Raw genomic sequence first — 17006 nt, forward strand, 5'->3', positions numbered from 1 at the left:
ATTGCCATTCCCACTGGCTACACACAAATGGACCCGTGCATATGGAAAATAAAACCTCAGTATTGTACTTAAACAAATGTGGAGGCACAGCAAAGGAGTCTGCTTCCCATGCCAAATAAAGCAGACATTTACTCTCAAAACTGGTGATACACTATTGCAGCGCCATCCTGAGTAATCCCCCAAGAATCCCCTGAAACCCTACACATCAACATGACGAGAGAGGATGCGAAGCCTCTTCCACTCACACCAGCTGGCATCGTGCTGAGAAGGCACACAGGAGCATTTTACACAAGGAAACTACAGTGACCTGTGGACCTGACCACGTGCCGCTCTGCTGCTTTTTTGTTCCTGTGTCTGCTCGGAAGGAGTTTGGTGTAGAAGACAGGCTCCTTCCCGTCCTCCCAGCCAGCCAGCACTGCGTCTCAAATCACTGCCACATGCCAGCGACTCTCTGGCTGGAAACATTTCACCCATCTTTCATTGAAGGGTACCCTACCTCCAATTAGCTTGTATTTATTGCAGAATAAGGTACGTGCAGAAGCACCCTGACGAGCAAGTGGTAACTTACCACCTCATGTTACCCTGCTCCTCTGGCAAAGCCTTGGTGATTTGCTATCCAGGATGAAAATCAAATTGCAGGTAACAAATGCAGGAAGCTTGCAATCATCTAAAATACACTCATAGTTAAAAACAAGAAGCCTAGCTGTAAAACACACTTTGAGCCATTGGAATGAGCCCTACAAGCTCTCAAAACTTCAATCAGAAACAATTCTGCCTTCGAGTACGGGGGAACTCTAATAAGAGTTAGCAGAAACAGCATTGTCACATTCCTGCATCAACAAAGGGATAATAAAAATATCAGATGTATCCCTACACCACAAAACTACACACTTTCAAGGACTACAAAATAAAAATCAATCTGGATGCTGAATGACAGTCTAAAAGCCAGTAGACAAGGTTCATTGGGCACATCCCTCAGCTATTCGCAAAGATCTAATCTACGAATGCTCTTAAAAAATAATCCCCTAGAAATCACATCAAGCACCGTGTCTCCAAAACTGGGTATTAGACTTCGAGGTCAAATCTCATCATTTTTAATAAGAATTCAGGATCAAGATTTAAATAGCACATGTAATGAAAAGCATAGGAATTATATCTGTCCCAGAAAGCAGTAGAGAAAACCATTGTTAAATGAATATATATTGTAATTCTGAACTCTGCCATGCATGTCTGGGCTTTGCATAAAAAATAATTAATGACTAGATTGTAACATGGTCCTGAGGAGATAAACAGGCTGGAGTTCAGGGTGTCTCTCTGCCTTACTTGGCCTGATGATACCAAGAGCTTGAAACGCGTATTTCCCTTGCAGATAAAAACCAGAATGAAAATCAAAACCAAACCGAACCAAATCAGGAGGCAATACTACGTCAGCTAAAAAACACTTATGGATTGCTTTTTTAAAAGATTGGATTATGTATTATTGTATTGCAATAATCAAAGTGTCAAACGTGGAGGGACCGCATCTGCGGGTATGTCTTACTGTGGTCCCCCACCTTCCCCGGGGATGGTTATGGGGGACAGCTGCTCCCCGATGGGGCTGACCCCAATGCCAGTACTGCACCCCTTGCTTCGGTTCATTTGCTGATTCAATCAAATACCTGTTATCATCAGCAGGCAGCAACATTGCTTCCTCTCAAAAATAGATGTCAGTCTGTAAGTGTGGGCTATTTTGTGAACTGAAGCTGTTTATTAGTAAGTTTTGAGGTGCTAGATGGCAGCAGAGAGTGTTTTGTTTTAAAAAAACTAAAAAGACAATCTACAAAAAAGACAAAACAGATTAATAGTGTTAAGCTAATGGGCTACATAAAAGTGTCAGTAAGAAATGATCAATGCCATTTAATTTTAAGGCACCAAAAATGCACAACCATCTCTAGGAAACTTGCTCTTTGAAGAAAGCTCTCAGATATAAAAGACATAATGAAAACCTTCACTGTTTTGGCACTTCGATCCATTACATCTGTTTGTGGATAACAGAAAATATAAAAGAAAAGTTGCATAGTGTGTTTCTCTGCAGCTTTATTTTAGTATAGCCAGATGTCCTACTCCTGTCAAAATATTTGCTAGTAAATATTCAATAGAATCAGAATCAAACCTGAAAGTCTGGTCCAGATCCAAATGTCATTAGTCCTTGAAAGATTCTAACTTAGGAGTTAGATACCAGTTTTATTCTGGTATTTTGAGGGAAAATCCATCCTGTTCTCATCTGTCCCTGAGGACTGATCACTTCCCATCATGTACTTGGAAGAGGTAAAGCAACCAACTTCCAGCCCCTGGATGCTGGAGGCAGCTTTTGCAGCACTGCCGAACTCTGGAGCTCGGGAACAGGGCTGCCCCAGGGCCACTGCTCCAACAGCCCCTTAACGTGGCTTCTCATTGCATATTCTGGGGATATTATCACTTTTCTGAGTAATCTTTAAATGCAGGGGAAGATTTAGCATAAGGAGAAAAAAAACCCCAGATATGATGACAACATGTTAATCCCTAAACCAGTTAATTTAAATGGGAAATGTGGTGAGGATGAAAATTAAGTTGATGGTATTGAAGTCATCATCTGTAATTGTTTCTTAATTAATGACATGAAGTTATAAAGTATGTTACATGGAACCTTCTTGTCTTAAGGCTGGGGAAAATGGAAAAATGCAGGGCAGAATTAAGTTAGACACGTATTAAGTTACCATAAATGTGGACTTAAACACAAGAAGAACACAACAGAGGTATTTCTTCCTATGTCTGTGCATACAGCTCAGGGAAAGGGGAGCTCTCCTTCTTGCAATAGCTTGAGTCATGTATCTACTACAAAAAAGTTGCACACCAAATTAATGAAATTTTTGCCTGTAACCTTATCTGAATGTGTCTTACTCGTTACTGGATGCCCTGGGGGATTTTGCCAGGCTGGGTTCATATCTGGCTCAAGTTCTACATCTTGTCATGCATATCCCCCTATGGCATGTCACAGGAGATAGACTGCATGTAAGTGAGTGCATAGAAAAAAAAAATCTACACAGAACTGGAAGACTACTTGAACAGCCTATGCCTCCATGCTATATGGACAACAGCACACCTGCAGATAGGAGCTACACAGTACCCCTGTCACAAAGCAGACGTCCACTTACAAATATAGAGTTCTTGATTCAGCACAGTAAAAGAGTTGGAAAATCATAGAATATGGTCAATAAGCTTGAATAATGTCTGTGAACCCAAGGAGGTTGTTTCAACTTTCTTCATCCACAGCATTCTGTCCAGTTTTAAAAAAATCTTAAACTTTTAACAAAACCTATTAATGGCAAGTAATTCCCAAACCTGCTATGACTCTGTCAGTGAAAAAGTAATTAAGAGCACTGCTGGGTGGCATACTTTTCATTGCCCACACTGGTAAAACCAGTTATAATTCAGCTTTTGTATTAATTCGAACCGACTTTTTGAAACCTCTGTAAAGGCCAAAGAACTTCATATGGACTCTTGAAAGAGAAAAACATCAGAAGCAGCCAGACAAATCTTCAGTTAGCATAAATCAGCACAGGCTGCAACAGCAGAGGATCTGACAAGCTAACATTGCTTTTTCTCTGGGCAAAATGTGGTAAGCAACCCTTCCCTAAAAGCCTGATAGTTTATGTGCTTTGAGGTGGAAACTTTTTTTTTCCTAAAAAAACATAAAAAGCTTTATTGGGGAAGGGGGGGGGGGGGGGGGGGGGAATCCCTGTACTGTGTTTTATATTCACAGAACAAAGAACTTCAAGTCTGCTAGGAAAAAAAAAAGGTCTATATTTATTCTAAATAAGTTACTTTTACTCAGGACAAGCAGTTTCTTCCACACTTGATATCATCTTTAACTCATTGTTTCTCATCAAATGACTAGTGGTGATAAGAATTTCCTGAGATAATAAAATTCTATTTCTAAGCAGTAAAAATAAGTATTATCAGATGATACTTGGCATGCAAATTTGCAAGAATGGAAGAAAATTCCTCCACCCAAATATCAAACGTACTGATTTTGGCCACTGTTACGCTAAACAAAGGAGCAAGAATTGGAGGCAGCCACGTTCCAGAGTTGCCCAGTCACACGTGAGACCCTCACACATGCGATGTGCCTGGAAGAGTGATGCTGAGCATTGAAACAAATAATTTTCTGGCATTACATGTACCACAATGTCTTTAAACTGATTACTTCCTACACAATACAATGTTAACAAAACACTAAGGCCTGGAAACCAACAGGATGCCAGAATTCAGGTTGCTTGTACAACTTTCATTCTGACTGTCTTGTAGTTTTTAAGTACATTTTCCCATCTGCTTCTACGAGCAAGGTTCCTCTATTTTTTAGCGCAAATGGACTGTAGTTGTTGAAAGAGAACTTATGCTGCATTCTGCTGTTAGTGGTATGTGAGCCCAGACCTCAAGGACACACTGTTCAAATACTGCTGAAAAGTCAGAACCATTACAATTCTTCAGGGGCACTTTTATTGAGGGTTTTTTTAACTATAAGGAAATTCACCTCAAGCAATAATTGACAGTGTGAATATTAAGTCCACTTTTATGGATGAGAAACCGAAATAAACAGCAGGCAAAACCCAGCCCTGCCATAGATCCAGGTTTGAATTTACCAGAGTACTTAGCATTACATGGTATATTTATTCCAATATTACTGGATATGGCTTGCATTGACTTCTATCACAGGTGAAAATGTGGAATACTGAATTTCTTCTGTCCACCCTTGAAACAACTTAACCAGGCTCACACAGCCACAGCTGAGGTTATTTTGTTAATGATGAAACCATCCTTTCCTTCTCCAAATTCCCTCTTCCATTTCATAGACCCCTCCTCACCTTTGCAAAAAAACGAGCCAGCTTTAGACTCCCACCAGTGCTACCACACCTCTCCCACCACCTCTAGTCCCTGTTTTGCTCACATTGTGCTCCACAGAAACCCTCCAGGCTGCCTGCAAGAAACCTGGACTGCTAACCCCACAGAAAAATTCCCCAGATTTTGTTGTTGGGTTGTTTATGGATGGTTCAGCAACTGCAGCTGGGAGAGCTTCCCCGACTCAGTAATTCAGCACAATGACCAGACACGGGCGCAGATACGCAGCACTAGGGCCACCTCGTCTCCCAACTGCTGCAGGATGCATGGATTTTGCTCTGCGCAGCAGCTGCTGACGTCAGCTCCTTTTCAGATCGTATGTACTTTATTTTAACCATCAGGTGCTCTATGCTGTATGCAATTCAGAGCAGATACCCTCCTTAATGAGGGCTTGGTCAAAATCCAGCAAACAGCAGGCACCACCGCAAACAAACAGATAACGAGCAATCAACTGAACTGGCTGCTGGAGGAACAAAGGCGTCTCCTAGTTCATCTTGAGTTTCCTGCTTCAGCCTGAAAATGCAAGTATATCACTCAAGGGCTTCTGTTCCTTTTCCTTTGAATGGCCACAAAATCAGTGGGGAAAGATGAGAACAGAGAGAAAACAACCGTCGCCACTGGCCTGTGTATCACAGGAAGGTGTTTATTCAAGGTTTTCAAGACAAACTATTGCATCAAAGGACTCAGACCTATTCAAGAGGCATCAGTACCCACGATGGTGCCCCACAGCCACTGATAAACAAGGGTATGGGGAGGTCCAACACCACACATAGATATTATAGGGACCAGAAGGGAAATACTTGAGTAATTCCTACAGGAACTATAAATTATGGGTAGCACCAGAGAAGCCTCATCTGAAGATGACACTAGGGTGCCACTCAGAATATTAATCAGTAAGTCAAAAGCCAAAAGACTCATGCATTAAGCACTGAAAAGTATTATGTGACTGTGCTGGCATTTATCAGCCATTAGGCATATCACAGGACCTGAAAGAAAACAAAGAATATGAGCGGCTTGTTTGGCAGTGCAAACGGTTCTGCTATTTTGCAAAGTACAGAGCTTTGGTGGCACAAACTGACGCGTAAGACATGATTTCCCACTGGATAATGACAAATCCTGAAGCAAAAACTCAATCAGAACATGTCTGGGCTCACTTGGCCTTGCAATTATTTTTTCTCTTTGCTTCTTGTTCATCTCAGCGCTGCCACTTTTGGGGCGTGTGTTGAAAGCTTAACTGACTCATAAATGTCAGCGCAAACCTTAACCTATAAAGCCAGGCATTAAAATTTCATGGCACTGGTGCTGAAGGTAGCAGGCTAGCACAGTTGCAATGGTATGGAGCAGAGGCAGCAGTTGGGATCATCAGAGAGGAATTCAGAGGTGTTAAGAAACCTGTGTTTTACACACAGACATGACACTGCCATCCTGTACCCTAGATGTGCCACCACTCCTGCCCTGTCCCCATTAAGTTTCTGCATTTCGTGAGGAAAAGACAACACAGCCTTGCACACTGCCATAGCGCCTTCTCCTCTGGCTTCCGAGACAGACTGTTCCCAAAGACACTGCCAGCAACTGCAGAGCTACTCCTCACTCCTTGTCTAGACCCAGTATCACTTAATATTTGTTTAAACCATATTCACAGAAGCACAGGATAAAGAACGGCTGAGCAAGCAGCAGGCAGGGCCGCAGAAGTGATACTTCATTGCCTTGCACAGGAATGCCTTGTGTGAGCACTGCAGTCCCACAGGAGTGATGGATGCCATGTGCCAGGAGTACCATGGTCTTCTGAGCTTGGAGTTTCTTAGACACCTTGTTCTACCACAGGTAGCACAGAAAAAACCTACACCTGATCTCCCTCTGTTGTTGTTTGCTAAATGAAAGGCAGGTGAGCTTCTGCCCTGAGGGTTATTGCTGCTGCTGCTGGTTTGAAATTCCTGCAGGCTGCAACAAGCCACCTTGACCAGGGTGCTGCCAGGGAGAGACACAACTGTCAGCAGCTGGATTCTGTGGCTCAACCTTCCCTTCCATGAAACGGCAAGGAATAAACAGGAAAAAACAAGAAACCCAGCATATTAGCAATAGTGCACATCTTGCCTACATTCTGTCATCTTAGCAGGGCCTGCCACGGGTCCTCCTCAACCTGGAGCCTCACTCACTCTCTGCTGCCCAGAGGGAGGCCGCCGAGGCTGGGAGCACTGAGGAAGAGCAGGAGGAACCTGCCAGGTTTACAAGACAAAGACATATAACACACATGCCTGTAGGATCATGCAACTGGAGACCACTGTAACAAATTAAAATGAGGGACGGTCATGAAGGATCGAAGGGTAACCTTATTTCTTGCAGCACCGAAGTTTGAGGGCCAGTTCCCTGAGCTCCTGCTCTCCCCCCCTTCCTCACGCAGGCTCCATCCTGCCTCCTTGCTCTGATTTACTCTGCACTCATCTTCACCTAATCCTGCTGCTCGGCTTTTGCAGACATGTGAGAGGTGCCCCCCCCCACCTGCCACCTCTGCACTGGAGGAGTGTTACTTACAGAGCACGTGGCACGACCCTCAGCTGCGTTACCTGTGCTCGCTTCATTTCTTTCAAAGGCTGAGAAATTGCCCCAAATCTGACAACAGTAATGGGAACACTCCTCACACCACAGCAACTCTGCTGCAAAATTCAGACCCCTTTTATCCAGACCAGCAGCACGGCAGCTTCCACACTGCATGGCTGCAGGACCGCAGCTCTCCTTTGTTTTGAAGGCAGCAAAACCAACATCCCTCTCCATCTCCCACTCAGATACAGCTCCCAATTTTTGCCGGAACTTTTTTTTTTTTTTTTTTTTTAAATTCACCCTGAGCTAAAAACTCATCATGGAATGGAAAATTTCAGCTCAAACAAATTTTAAATGTGGCAGAATTACAAGCTAATGGGAACAGGATCTGAACTAGGGAGTGCTGGACAAGTCTAACTAAACACAGCACCAGCAGCTCCGCCTCTAAAGCATATTTCGACCCACTACGTAATTAGAGACAATTCCACAAACAGGAATTATGTAAACCACGCTGCATATATTATTTTCAAAAGCCCCAGTCATTCACTGAGTACATCTTTCCATTCACATGGATCCAATTACAGAATAGGCACCCAAGCTTTCTGGGACAACCAGAAAAGAAAGAAACAGTTAAGCCACGATCACTATGAGCACACTGACTTTGCTTCATTTGGATGGGATCATAAACCTGCTTAATTCTTAACAGACTACTCTTAAATGTCTTTACTGCAGGCTGTTGCCCTAAAATTCCTTTATCTCCTTTGTCCCACCTGTATTTCTCTATAGAGCAAAATCCGTAACCTGGTGCCAAAAGCTCACCTCTTCAAGACAGCTTGCTTGGAGCAAAAACTAACACCGTCATACAGAGACGTCATAACTATATATTAAAAAAACAGAGGAACTGGTCAAGCTAAGTAATGCAATAAGACCAAACTGCTTCTCTCCCTGGAAGACTCATAAACCTGCCTATAAAGTCTATGAGCCGGTGTTTTCAAAGATACCACCTCCTTGTATGTCTTGGATTATTTTTCCATGCCAGATGCATGTTTAAGAGAGTAATACAAACACTGCAGCTTCTTTAATATACTCTTTTAATGCCACAACAGTTTATAAGCTATTTCCTTCAACATGTTTTAGTAAGCCTGTATGAAGGAGAATCCATTCGGCAGTATGGATAGTGATTACAACATGTAGCCTGAGGATATTCCACCTCCAGACCTACTACCATCCTTCTGCATGGAAATGAAGTCCATTCCTAGCAAACCCTCCAAGGGTTTGTGTTGTAAAGTGTAAACGGGATGGTACAGTATATACAACTTCATAAAAAGTACAGAAATCCACCTGTATACCACAAAACATTTAGCTTTTCATCAAGTAGCTTTGTAGCCCATTCACTTTTTAAAGAGAAAACTGCGCAAGTGCATCCACAGAACAAGAACTCATTAATAGCAACTTCTTTGGACCACGTTGCCCTCAGCTTGCTGGAACAGTGGAGATTCTTCTCACTGAACACCATTCTGTTAGCAAAGACTCCTCTCCTCAGTCTGCTGAAGCAGCTCCCTAATTTCTCCTCATCTTTCACCGACTATTCCTTATAACTTTTAAGACAAAATGAAGAGAAATGCTCATTCTTTTTCAAAGCGTGTTTTCACAGCAGCTGGGATGGCCTCTCTTCAATGCTTTGCTATGCTATAATCCAAGATTAGGAGCCTATAATAAAAAATAGCCACCAGAGATGCCAGTATAGTATACTGGTGTCCTACAGGGCTAGTGTTTTGTCAAATCCTAAGCTTTTTGCAATTTTCAAGGTAATTTTACCATGTTGTTTACACTGAGTCTTAAGCTGTTACTTATAAATACAACACAAGTGTCTTACAACGATGAATCCCATCATTTCAATCAATTCAGAAAACAAGTGGCAAATGACAAAGTATACTTTAAAGTTGTATTCTGCACATTACAGATTAGAAAAGAATATCTTTTAACCAAGAAAGATGAAAAAAGCTCATATATCAGAGGGAAATAATCTAAACTTCAATCACATCTAAAGCTCTGTTAGCAGGTTTGTCGTACGATCCTTTCGAATTTCTTGTACACTCAGCAACTAGATCTGATAGTAAACATCAAACCGGGAAGGCAGCTTTTGAAAATCCAGGCTCAGCTGATACAACTCTTTTAAGTCAAGTTCAAAGTAAATTTTGAAGATGAGATAGCGTACTACACCTGAGTGTTTATGACATTCAATAGGAGAAATATGCAGCTCCACACTGCAGTGTACCCTGGATACTCCCTCCTAGTTCTCATCTTCTCTGCTCTGCCTCCAAAATTAACAGAGCTAAGTAACTCATGACAAGTTTAAAGTAACAGCAAAGGAGCGTTACTTTGGCATACCAGCGTAAGCAATGTGCTACACACAAAAATCAAGGCAAAAAACACCCTGTCCTGCTGATCAGCATTTACACTCGCTAAAAACTCCGCAAAGCCCCACTTTGCTCAAACAGATGTGGTACAACTCCCCTGTGAGCTCTGTGCTTTCATCCACGAGCAAAACCTATTTCACCTCATTGGCAGTCAAGTAATACTGCACATTGTTAACCTTGAGGCCACTATCCATCTACTTAAGAGCAGATAACACTGGAACTCTAAGAGACATAACTTCAGATATTCTTCCTAAAAATAACACTCTGTTCTGCTTTTGCTGCTGATGGTAAAACTTGCAGGAGTGCTGGTCTGCACAGGAGAGTTATTGGAGTGTACACCTGAATGTCAGAGCTTGTTTGCCATCACTTGATTTTTATCATAAGTAATGTAGTTATGTGAGCTGCAGTAGAAAACATTACCCAAAAAACTTTTTCTGCTAGAAAACTGAAATAAAGGATAGAAGTCAGCTGTGCTGTGACACTGTAACACACTATTAATAAAGAACGAGTTACAGCAAATCCGCCTTATCACCACACACCAATGAAAGAAATGCTGTGCCAACAATATGTCCAAAACCATAAGAAATACTCCAACAACAACTTTTAAATTTTCCATCTGTTTCTTATAGGATGACAGTCGACATTACAGATCGTATACTTTCACCGCCTCGAGTGACACTTGTCTTGGACACTACAACTGGCCCTGCTTGGAGTGGGAAGGGAAGGAAGAGTTACGGTACCAGCCTCTGCGTCCCGGCTCTTTCTCTGGCTGGAGGAGACCTCCAGAAAGCAGCACATTTAACAGAGCACAACCCTCTTCTAAAGACAGTATAAATTTAAGCTATGTTTCAAATTGGGACTGACTAGACCATTTCAGTAGGAATTAGGATAAAAGGAGAAGACCTAGTAATGAAACAAAAATACTATTAACAAGGACTACAGATAACTTTCAAATGAGTAACTAGTATATCCTTTTTCAGTGTTTCAAGAACAGTATGACTGTTTTTTGAGCCAACAGAGAGGACAGGGGATCTAGTCCTGGAACTGGGTCTCTTTATGTCTAAGCACTGTAAAAGACAAGGAAAATTAGATGTTCTACCTTACCCATCTGTCAGCATCTATAGAAAAACTGGAGCGTACTCTTACCTTCACAGATTCTGTCCAGTCGCTGCCGCTTGACTTTGTGTTTATCCACAAGTGCCATTCTTGATGGTATTTTGTAACTTTCTGATTCAAAAAGCAAAGCACTCCCCCAGGAACTTAGGAAAAATCACAGGAATTGGCGTGCATACCGCCACTGTCGATCCTGCAGAGAAAGGGAAGGATTCATTAGGGTTTCCAGCATGTCAGGTGAGACCTGCCCATCCCCAACAGCAGAGAGGGTTTCAGAAAGGACAGCCGTGAGTTTAGCACTTCCAACTCCACCATCCCACCGGTCACGCATCTTATACTGCACGTCAGGCTTACAGCCGGCTCCTTTATCTTCCTGGTGATCAGAAAAAACAGCATTGTACACAAGAACTGCTGAAGCACTGTATGGCCTTCCTAGTTTTATTTCTGTCTTAAAAATCTATTCCTAGCAGATAAAATCCATTAAGCTATTTTGTAGGCTCACAGACACTGAAAGATTCTTAGAGAGCGTATGAAAAACGGAAGGAGCTTTTGCTCTTCCAGTACTTTCACACACATAAAACCCCTGTCATGTCTTGGTTAAGCCTTGCCCTGTAAAAGTCATCAATGGACCTTGAATTTACAACTAGACCTTGATCCATATTCCAGCTGTCACTGTAGCCTGTCCTTACCTTCAGACTTGAAGGACTCACATTAAACTTTGGGTGCCAGGGCTCTGTTGTTTCTAGCGTACATGCTTCTACATGCTAATGAAATAAAGCAATCCATAGAGTGATATGTGTGGCTAACTTACAAGAAATGCTCTACAAAGAGACAAAACAGCTGCAGGCTGTCTACATGTTGGTGACACGGAGGAAGACCCTAAACGGATCCTCTCAGGTGTGATGCTTTCCTTCCGCCAGAGAGCCAAAGGTGTGTTTAACCCCCGGACGCTCCGACCTGAGCCCAGGCTGCAGCTCCTGAATGTGCCACTGTGGCACTTTTACCCAACAGCTTTGCTGGAAAATCCAGGTATGAGTTTTTCAAAGCAGATTCCACAGCAGCATTCATGAATCATGACATACAAGAAAAGACCTCATGCTGACAACTGAATTCAAACAATTCAGCGCTACACGCACTAATTTTTTACCGAGTTATGCTATACGACCGGTGAATCAATATCCCCGTTTCTATTTTAAGGTGAAGACAGATGACCACGCTAAGAGCTACAAACCTTCCAGGGATGGATCCTGCTCGAGAGGCTCCTGCCCCCACCAGCCATCCACTACCCTTTTAAGCCCACTTAAAGGCACCAAAAGAGCAGAATTAGTGCAAAGCTATGATTTCTGGAAACAAAGCGAAACACCACCACATTTTTGGGGGCCTTGCAAGGAGAGAAGAGGAAGAAGACAGGCACAAGCTCAAGCACAGCAAGAAATCCTCTCCTAAGTGGCCATCTGTATCGTGCCACGAAGTCTCAACCACCCTGCCTACAAAGTACAAGAAAGGGTTAACAAAATAAAGTCTGAAAAGCCAGCAACAACCATAAACTTGATACCACTTATTCAAACTGCATTATTTGCAACCAAAATGTTTACAACAAAGTAAAAAACCACCAGGTTCACGTACTATAGGACAGACGAGAAGAAGACACCACGAACCAGGAAAATCCAGGCTGATGTCCAAAAGTTGACCTTGGGCAAATGTCTGTAACCTTCTGCCTCCCCTTCTGTAGAGCCGTGATAGCAACAATTAACCCATCCTCTCAAAACACGTCAGGTTCTTCATATTCACATAGTCCAGTCAGGTGTTTCTACCTCACATTTTATTCCTCTGCAACAGCGTACAGCTCTCCTAAGAACACGCCAGTGAAGCAATACCTTCCCAGAAAACACAGTTAACAAACGCAATAGCCTAGGCTGAGCTTGCGAGGGGTAAAGGCTCTAACAAAGCCGCTGCGTACTGAGATGACAATTTCATGGAGATTATTGTTATTATTATAAATGGTTATCAATTATGCATCACATTGAGAGTTAATTTATAAAAGGAAAAGGGTTGTGTTGGTACAACTGAATTCTGACTAAGGGAAGATAGGCGATTTCCTGGTAGTTAATGGCCAATTTCCCAGCAGCGCAACTGCAGCATAATCTCTGAGATTTATAGCAATAATTAATTGATTTTTTTTAAACATAGGGATGCTAAAGAGCACGATTCCCACTCACATTAATAATTAATGCACCATTCTAAAAGAAGCAGAAAACTTCCATTCCAGAGGCAGACACTTGCTACAGTCAAAATATTTCTTACAACAAAACCTAAACTGTTAGTGTAGCTAAAGCCACGGTAGCTAAAAGCATTTCCATGATCAACATTTAAAAGCATACACATGAATTTTTACGTCTATTACATCCCACTCCAATTTCAGGGAGAAATACCAGGTTATTAAAAAGTCATGTCAGGGGAGAAAAAGTTAGCATTTTGTTCTGAAAATGCTGAAATGATTCATTATGTTGAGGCTGCAACTCTTTTCCCCTTTCTTTCCCAAACAAAATCAATATGCAAACTGTATTTAATTTTGACAGAGTGCATTTTCTGGGGGACAAACGTTTCCATTAAAGTTTTTTTCTCCTGCCATCTCAATTCCCTGCATTACTCCCTGGAGAAAAACTTTCTACAAAAGAAACTAATAACAATCAGAGAAATTACTGCTCATATTATCAGAATCCCGCACAGCTCAAATGTAATGCCCATGAATGAACTCCTTCCTAATGATGTTTAACTATTCCATCTTTGTCTGACAGGTGTCCACGATATCAACCAGCAATAAAAGCCCAACTCAGAAGACTTATTAAAAATGTGGCAGGAGCTGCTGAGCAGGATTTGGTAGGGATGGATAAAATGGAGAAAAGCAGATGTGCAGGGCACAGAAACAAGCAGATAGTCCCCAGCCTTCATATGAAGCTGTAATTAAGAAAGCAGTTCTTCCATTTGTGGGATGGAGGACGCAATTGGTTGCACACCCAACTTCAATCTACCCTCAATGATTTCTACACCCAACCCAATCTCAAAACAATTGCAAGGCTAAGTTTCCCCTGCAATAAAATAAATATAATCAGGCTAGGCAGAACAAAAATCATGGTCAGCAATTAAAATACAAGAAAACCTCATTGTATAAGGAAATTTGGGAGAGAGAGGCGCATGCACAAAAATTGTACTTCATCTTCAGCAAGATTAGGAAACAAGTGAAGCGATTTACATACAGTAATTGCATGGCCATGTTAGCCTCCAACAGTGTCTTTCAAAATGTAAATTTTCTTGAAAACCCTCGGACACAAAGATAACCCAGCAGTTATTTATTTATTTAAAGAAGGGACATATTTAAATACAAAATTTTAGGAAAAAAACAATCCTGATGTGACACATTTAAATAGCTTCTTAATACTGCCTGTTAAATACCACAATCCATGAGCCAGAAAATGAGAGCAGAGAAAGCTCTTTTAGAGCTTATTTTTCCTGCTTTTGATGGAAAATGGAGAGAAAGAAAAGGTGATTTGGCAAAATAAAATGCCCTGTTAGACAAAAATAAGAGAAAGGTGGCTTTATGAAGAATGTATTGTCTCCTAAGCTCTCTCTCAACTAGCACCGTTTCAGCATCTTTTTATGGTGTACATAGGTAGCACAGGAGCACAAACATGGGCAACATCTATTTTAGAGAATCCATCACAGGCATTGCCATCAAGCCACGGCAGCACCCAGCAGGTGATTAAGCACACTCCGGAGAAAAGCATGTCTCACGCATTCCCTCCCTGTGCACAGCTCTGGGAAAGAAGAACGATGTTCCATACACCCCGTTTTGCGATGAGCCAAAGCCGATGGGAGGGCACAGCCCCACTGCAGCACCGCAGGCTCTGGTAAGCATTCTGAAACCGCACCTGTGAGTCCTGCCCAGCGCGCAGCTCGTCGGCCAGGAGGTGATAAAACTGCAATTGGTGCCTTTCGAGGTGTGTGAACAAGTGGTACGAATGCACCACTTCTGCCAATGAATACATGGTCGTGGGTTAAGTGGGACTCTTCTTTAACTTCAAATACAAGCATCTTTCTAAATGATCAAAAAAAGCATGGACGCACTCCGGGACTCTTAGAGGAGTCAGAAACCCATTGCTCACAATTTCTTACTACATTTTCTACCCTCTATGAAATACAGCAACAACAAAATGGAGATTCTCTACTACAGAAAACCCCTAGCTCCACAAACGGCAAAAGCTCCCATTTCCCAACAAGCAAAGGAAAATTTCCGTCCTTCCTCACATCTAAATTAGGTTTCTACATGTACAACTCCTTACTTAAGTAAGGGAAAATTCAGTCCAAATGCTTTGATGATACCACTGGACATTTCCTAGGCTCTTGGGAAAGGGAAGGTTCCCAGAGAAGGTTTTGTACATGTGATTACTGCAGGACATCAGTCCTCCCAGCTGGAAGTAGACCAGGATGCCCAAGTGGTCCATAATCATGAAGTTAGTGTCTGTCAATGCCAAGGACAGATCTCCCTGCAGCCTCCTTTGCATTAAGATCCAGTTTTCCAAAGTTCGATTGGACTTGATTTGAGATTTGAATGCAAGAACAGCCCTCAGAGCTGTGAAATGTGTAAGCCCTGCATTAGCATCACCAGGTGGTAACTGTGCTGAACTAGCTGGCCATTTCCACAGCTGATGATTTCAGACATCGGCAGCTGCCGTGGGGAGGACAGGAGGGGCTGGGAAGCAGAGTTCAGCATAAGAAAGGCAACGCGGAGAGAAGAAAGAAGGAGACACACAGAGATAATGACAGGGGAGGGAAGCGGACAAAGGAGACAGTACAATGCAGGAGGAACACTTTGAGAACACTGTGTCATCCTTCCTCCCTATGCCAGCAGCACATCCTTAAGCGTGATGCCCCTGATCAGGCCCCATCACCTTTTCCTCTCTTTAAAGCCCTGGCATGACTGCAGGGGAGGAGGGAAGCACATAGAAGGGAAGGGACAGGCAACACGATCCTTTCGGAGATCCTTTTTTTGGATGTTTTCTTTTAAAGCACAATAAAACAACATGCGGAACTGTCCTGGTTTCAGCTGGGATGGAGTTAATTATCTTCTCAGGAGCTAGGACAGTGCTGTGCTTTGGCTTTGATGTGAGAACAATGTGGATGACGAACTGATGGTTTTAGTTGCTGCTAGGTACTGTTTATACCAAGTCAAGGACTTCCGAGTTTCTCAGGCCTTGCTAGCAAAAAGGCTGGAGGGGCACAAGGAATTGGGAGGGAACACAGCCAGGGCAGCTGACCCCAACTGGTCAAAGCGGTGTTCCATACCGTGGGGCGTCACGCGTGCAGTGTCTGCCTGGGGGGCTGGCCGGGGCGGGCAGACCGTTGCTCGGGCACTGGCTGGGCATCGGTCGAGGGGTAGTGAGCAGTTGCATTTTGCACCACATCTGTCTTTCTTCCGTTCCCTCTGGATTTTATTCTTTCCCTCCCCCTTTTCATTATAACTGTTATTGTCATCATTGTTATTATTGTTCTTTCATTTTGATTCTGTTTCAATTATTACATTCTTCTTATCTCAACCCTTGAGTTTTACATTCCTTTCCAACTCTCCTCCCCATCCCTCTGGGTGAGGGGGCACTGAGCAAGCGGCTGCGTGGTACTTGGTTACCAGCCGGGGTTAAACCACGACAGGAACTCACCATGTCAAGACACCATTAAGCCCAACAGACCAGCAGGAACCAAAACTGGATTAAACATTTATATGAGTAGTGAGAACAAACATATTCTTTATTATGGCTAATGAAAATCTAAGTTAATTTATTTTCTTTTAAATGCCTGGAGGGATGTAAACCCTCACACTTGGGAAGAGGAATCACACTATTTCTGTACGGCCAGGGTTCAGACTTCTCCCACTACCTTAAATGCTCTCAGCCATTGCATGGGAAATAGGATGCCAGGAGAAACAAAAAGGCTTTTTTTCCAATTTCAGGGAGAACTACCTTA

At 42.6% G+C, this 17006-nt stretch overlaps 1 protein-coding gene across 2 annotated transcripts in view; it reads right to left on the reverse strand.

The window, feature by feature from the left end:
- The window catches only part of CTBP2 (C-terminal binding protein 2), a 319500-nt gene that overhangs the window by 52420 nt on the left and 250074 nt on the right, over positions 1-17006 (reverse strand). For both annotated transcript variants that reach the window (XM_040607556.1, XM_040607557.1), the window contains one exon: positions 11022-11181. In XM_040607556.1, the coding sequence (XP_040463490.1) occupies positions 11022-11079 (58 nt within the window). In that variant the 5' untranslated portion in view covers positions 11080-11181. The remainder of the gene's footprint in view (positions 1-11021; positions 11182-17006) is intronic.

Source organism: Falco naumanni, chromosome 9 (assembly GCF_017639655.2).
Source record: "Falco naumanni isolate bFalNau1 chromosome 9, bFalNau1.pat, whole genome shotgun sequence".
Lineage (NCBI taxonomy): Eukaryota > Metazoa > Chordata > Aves > Falconiformes > Falconidae > Falco > Falco naumanni.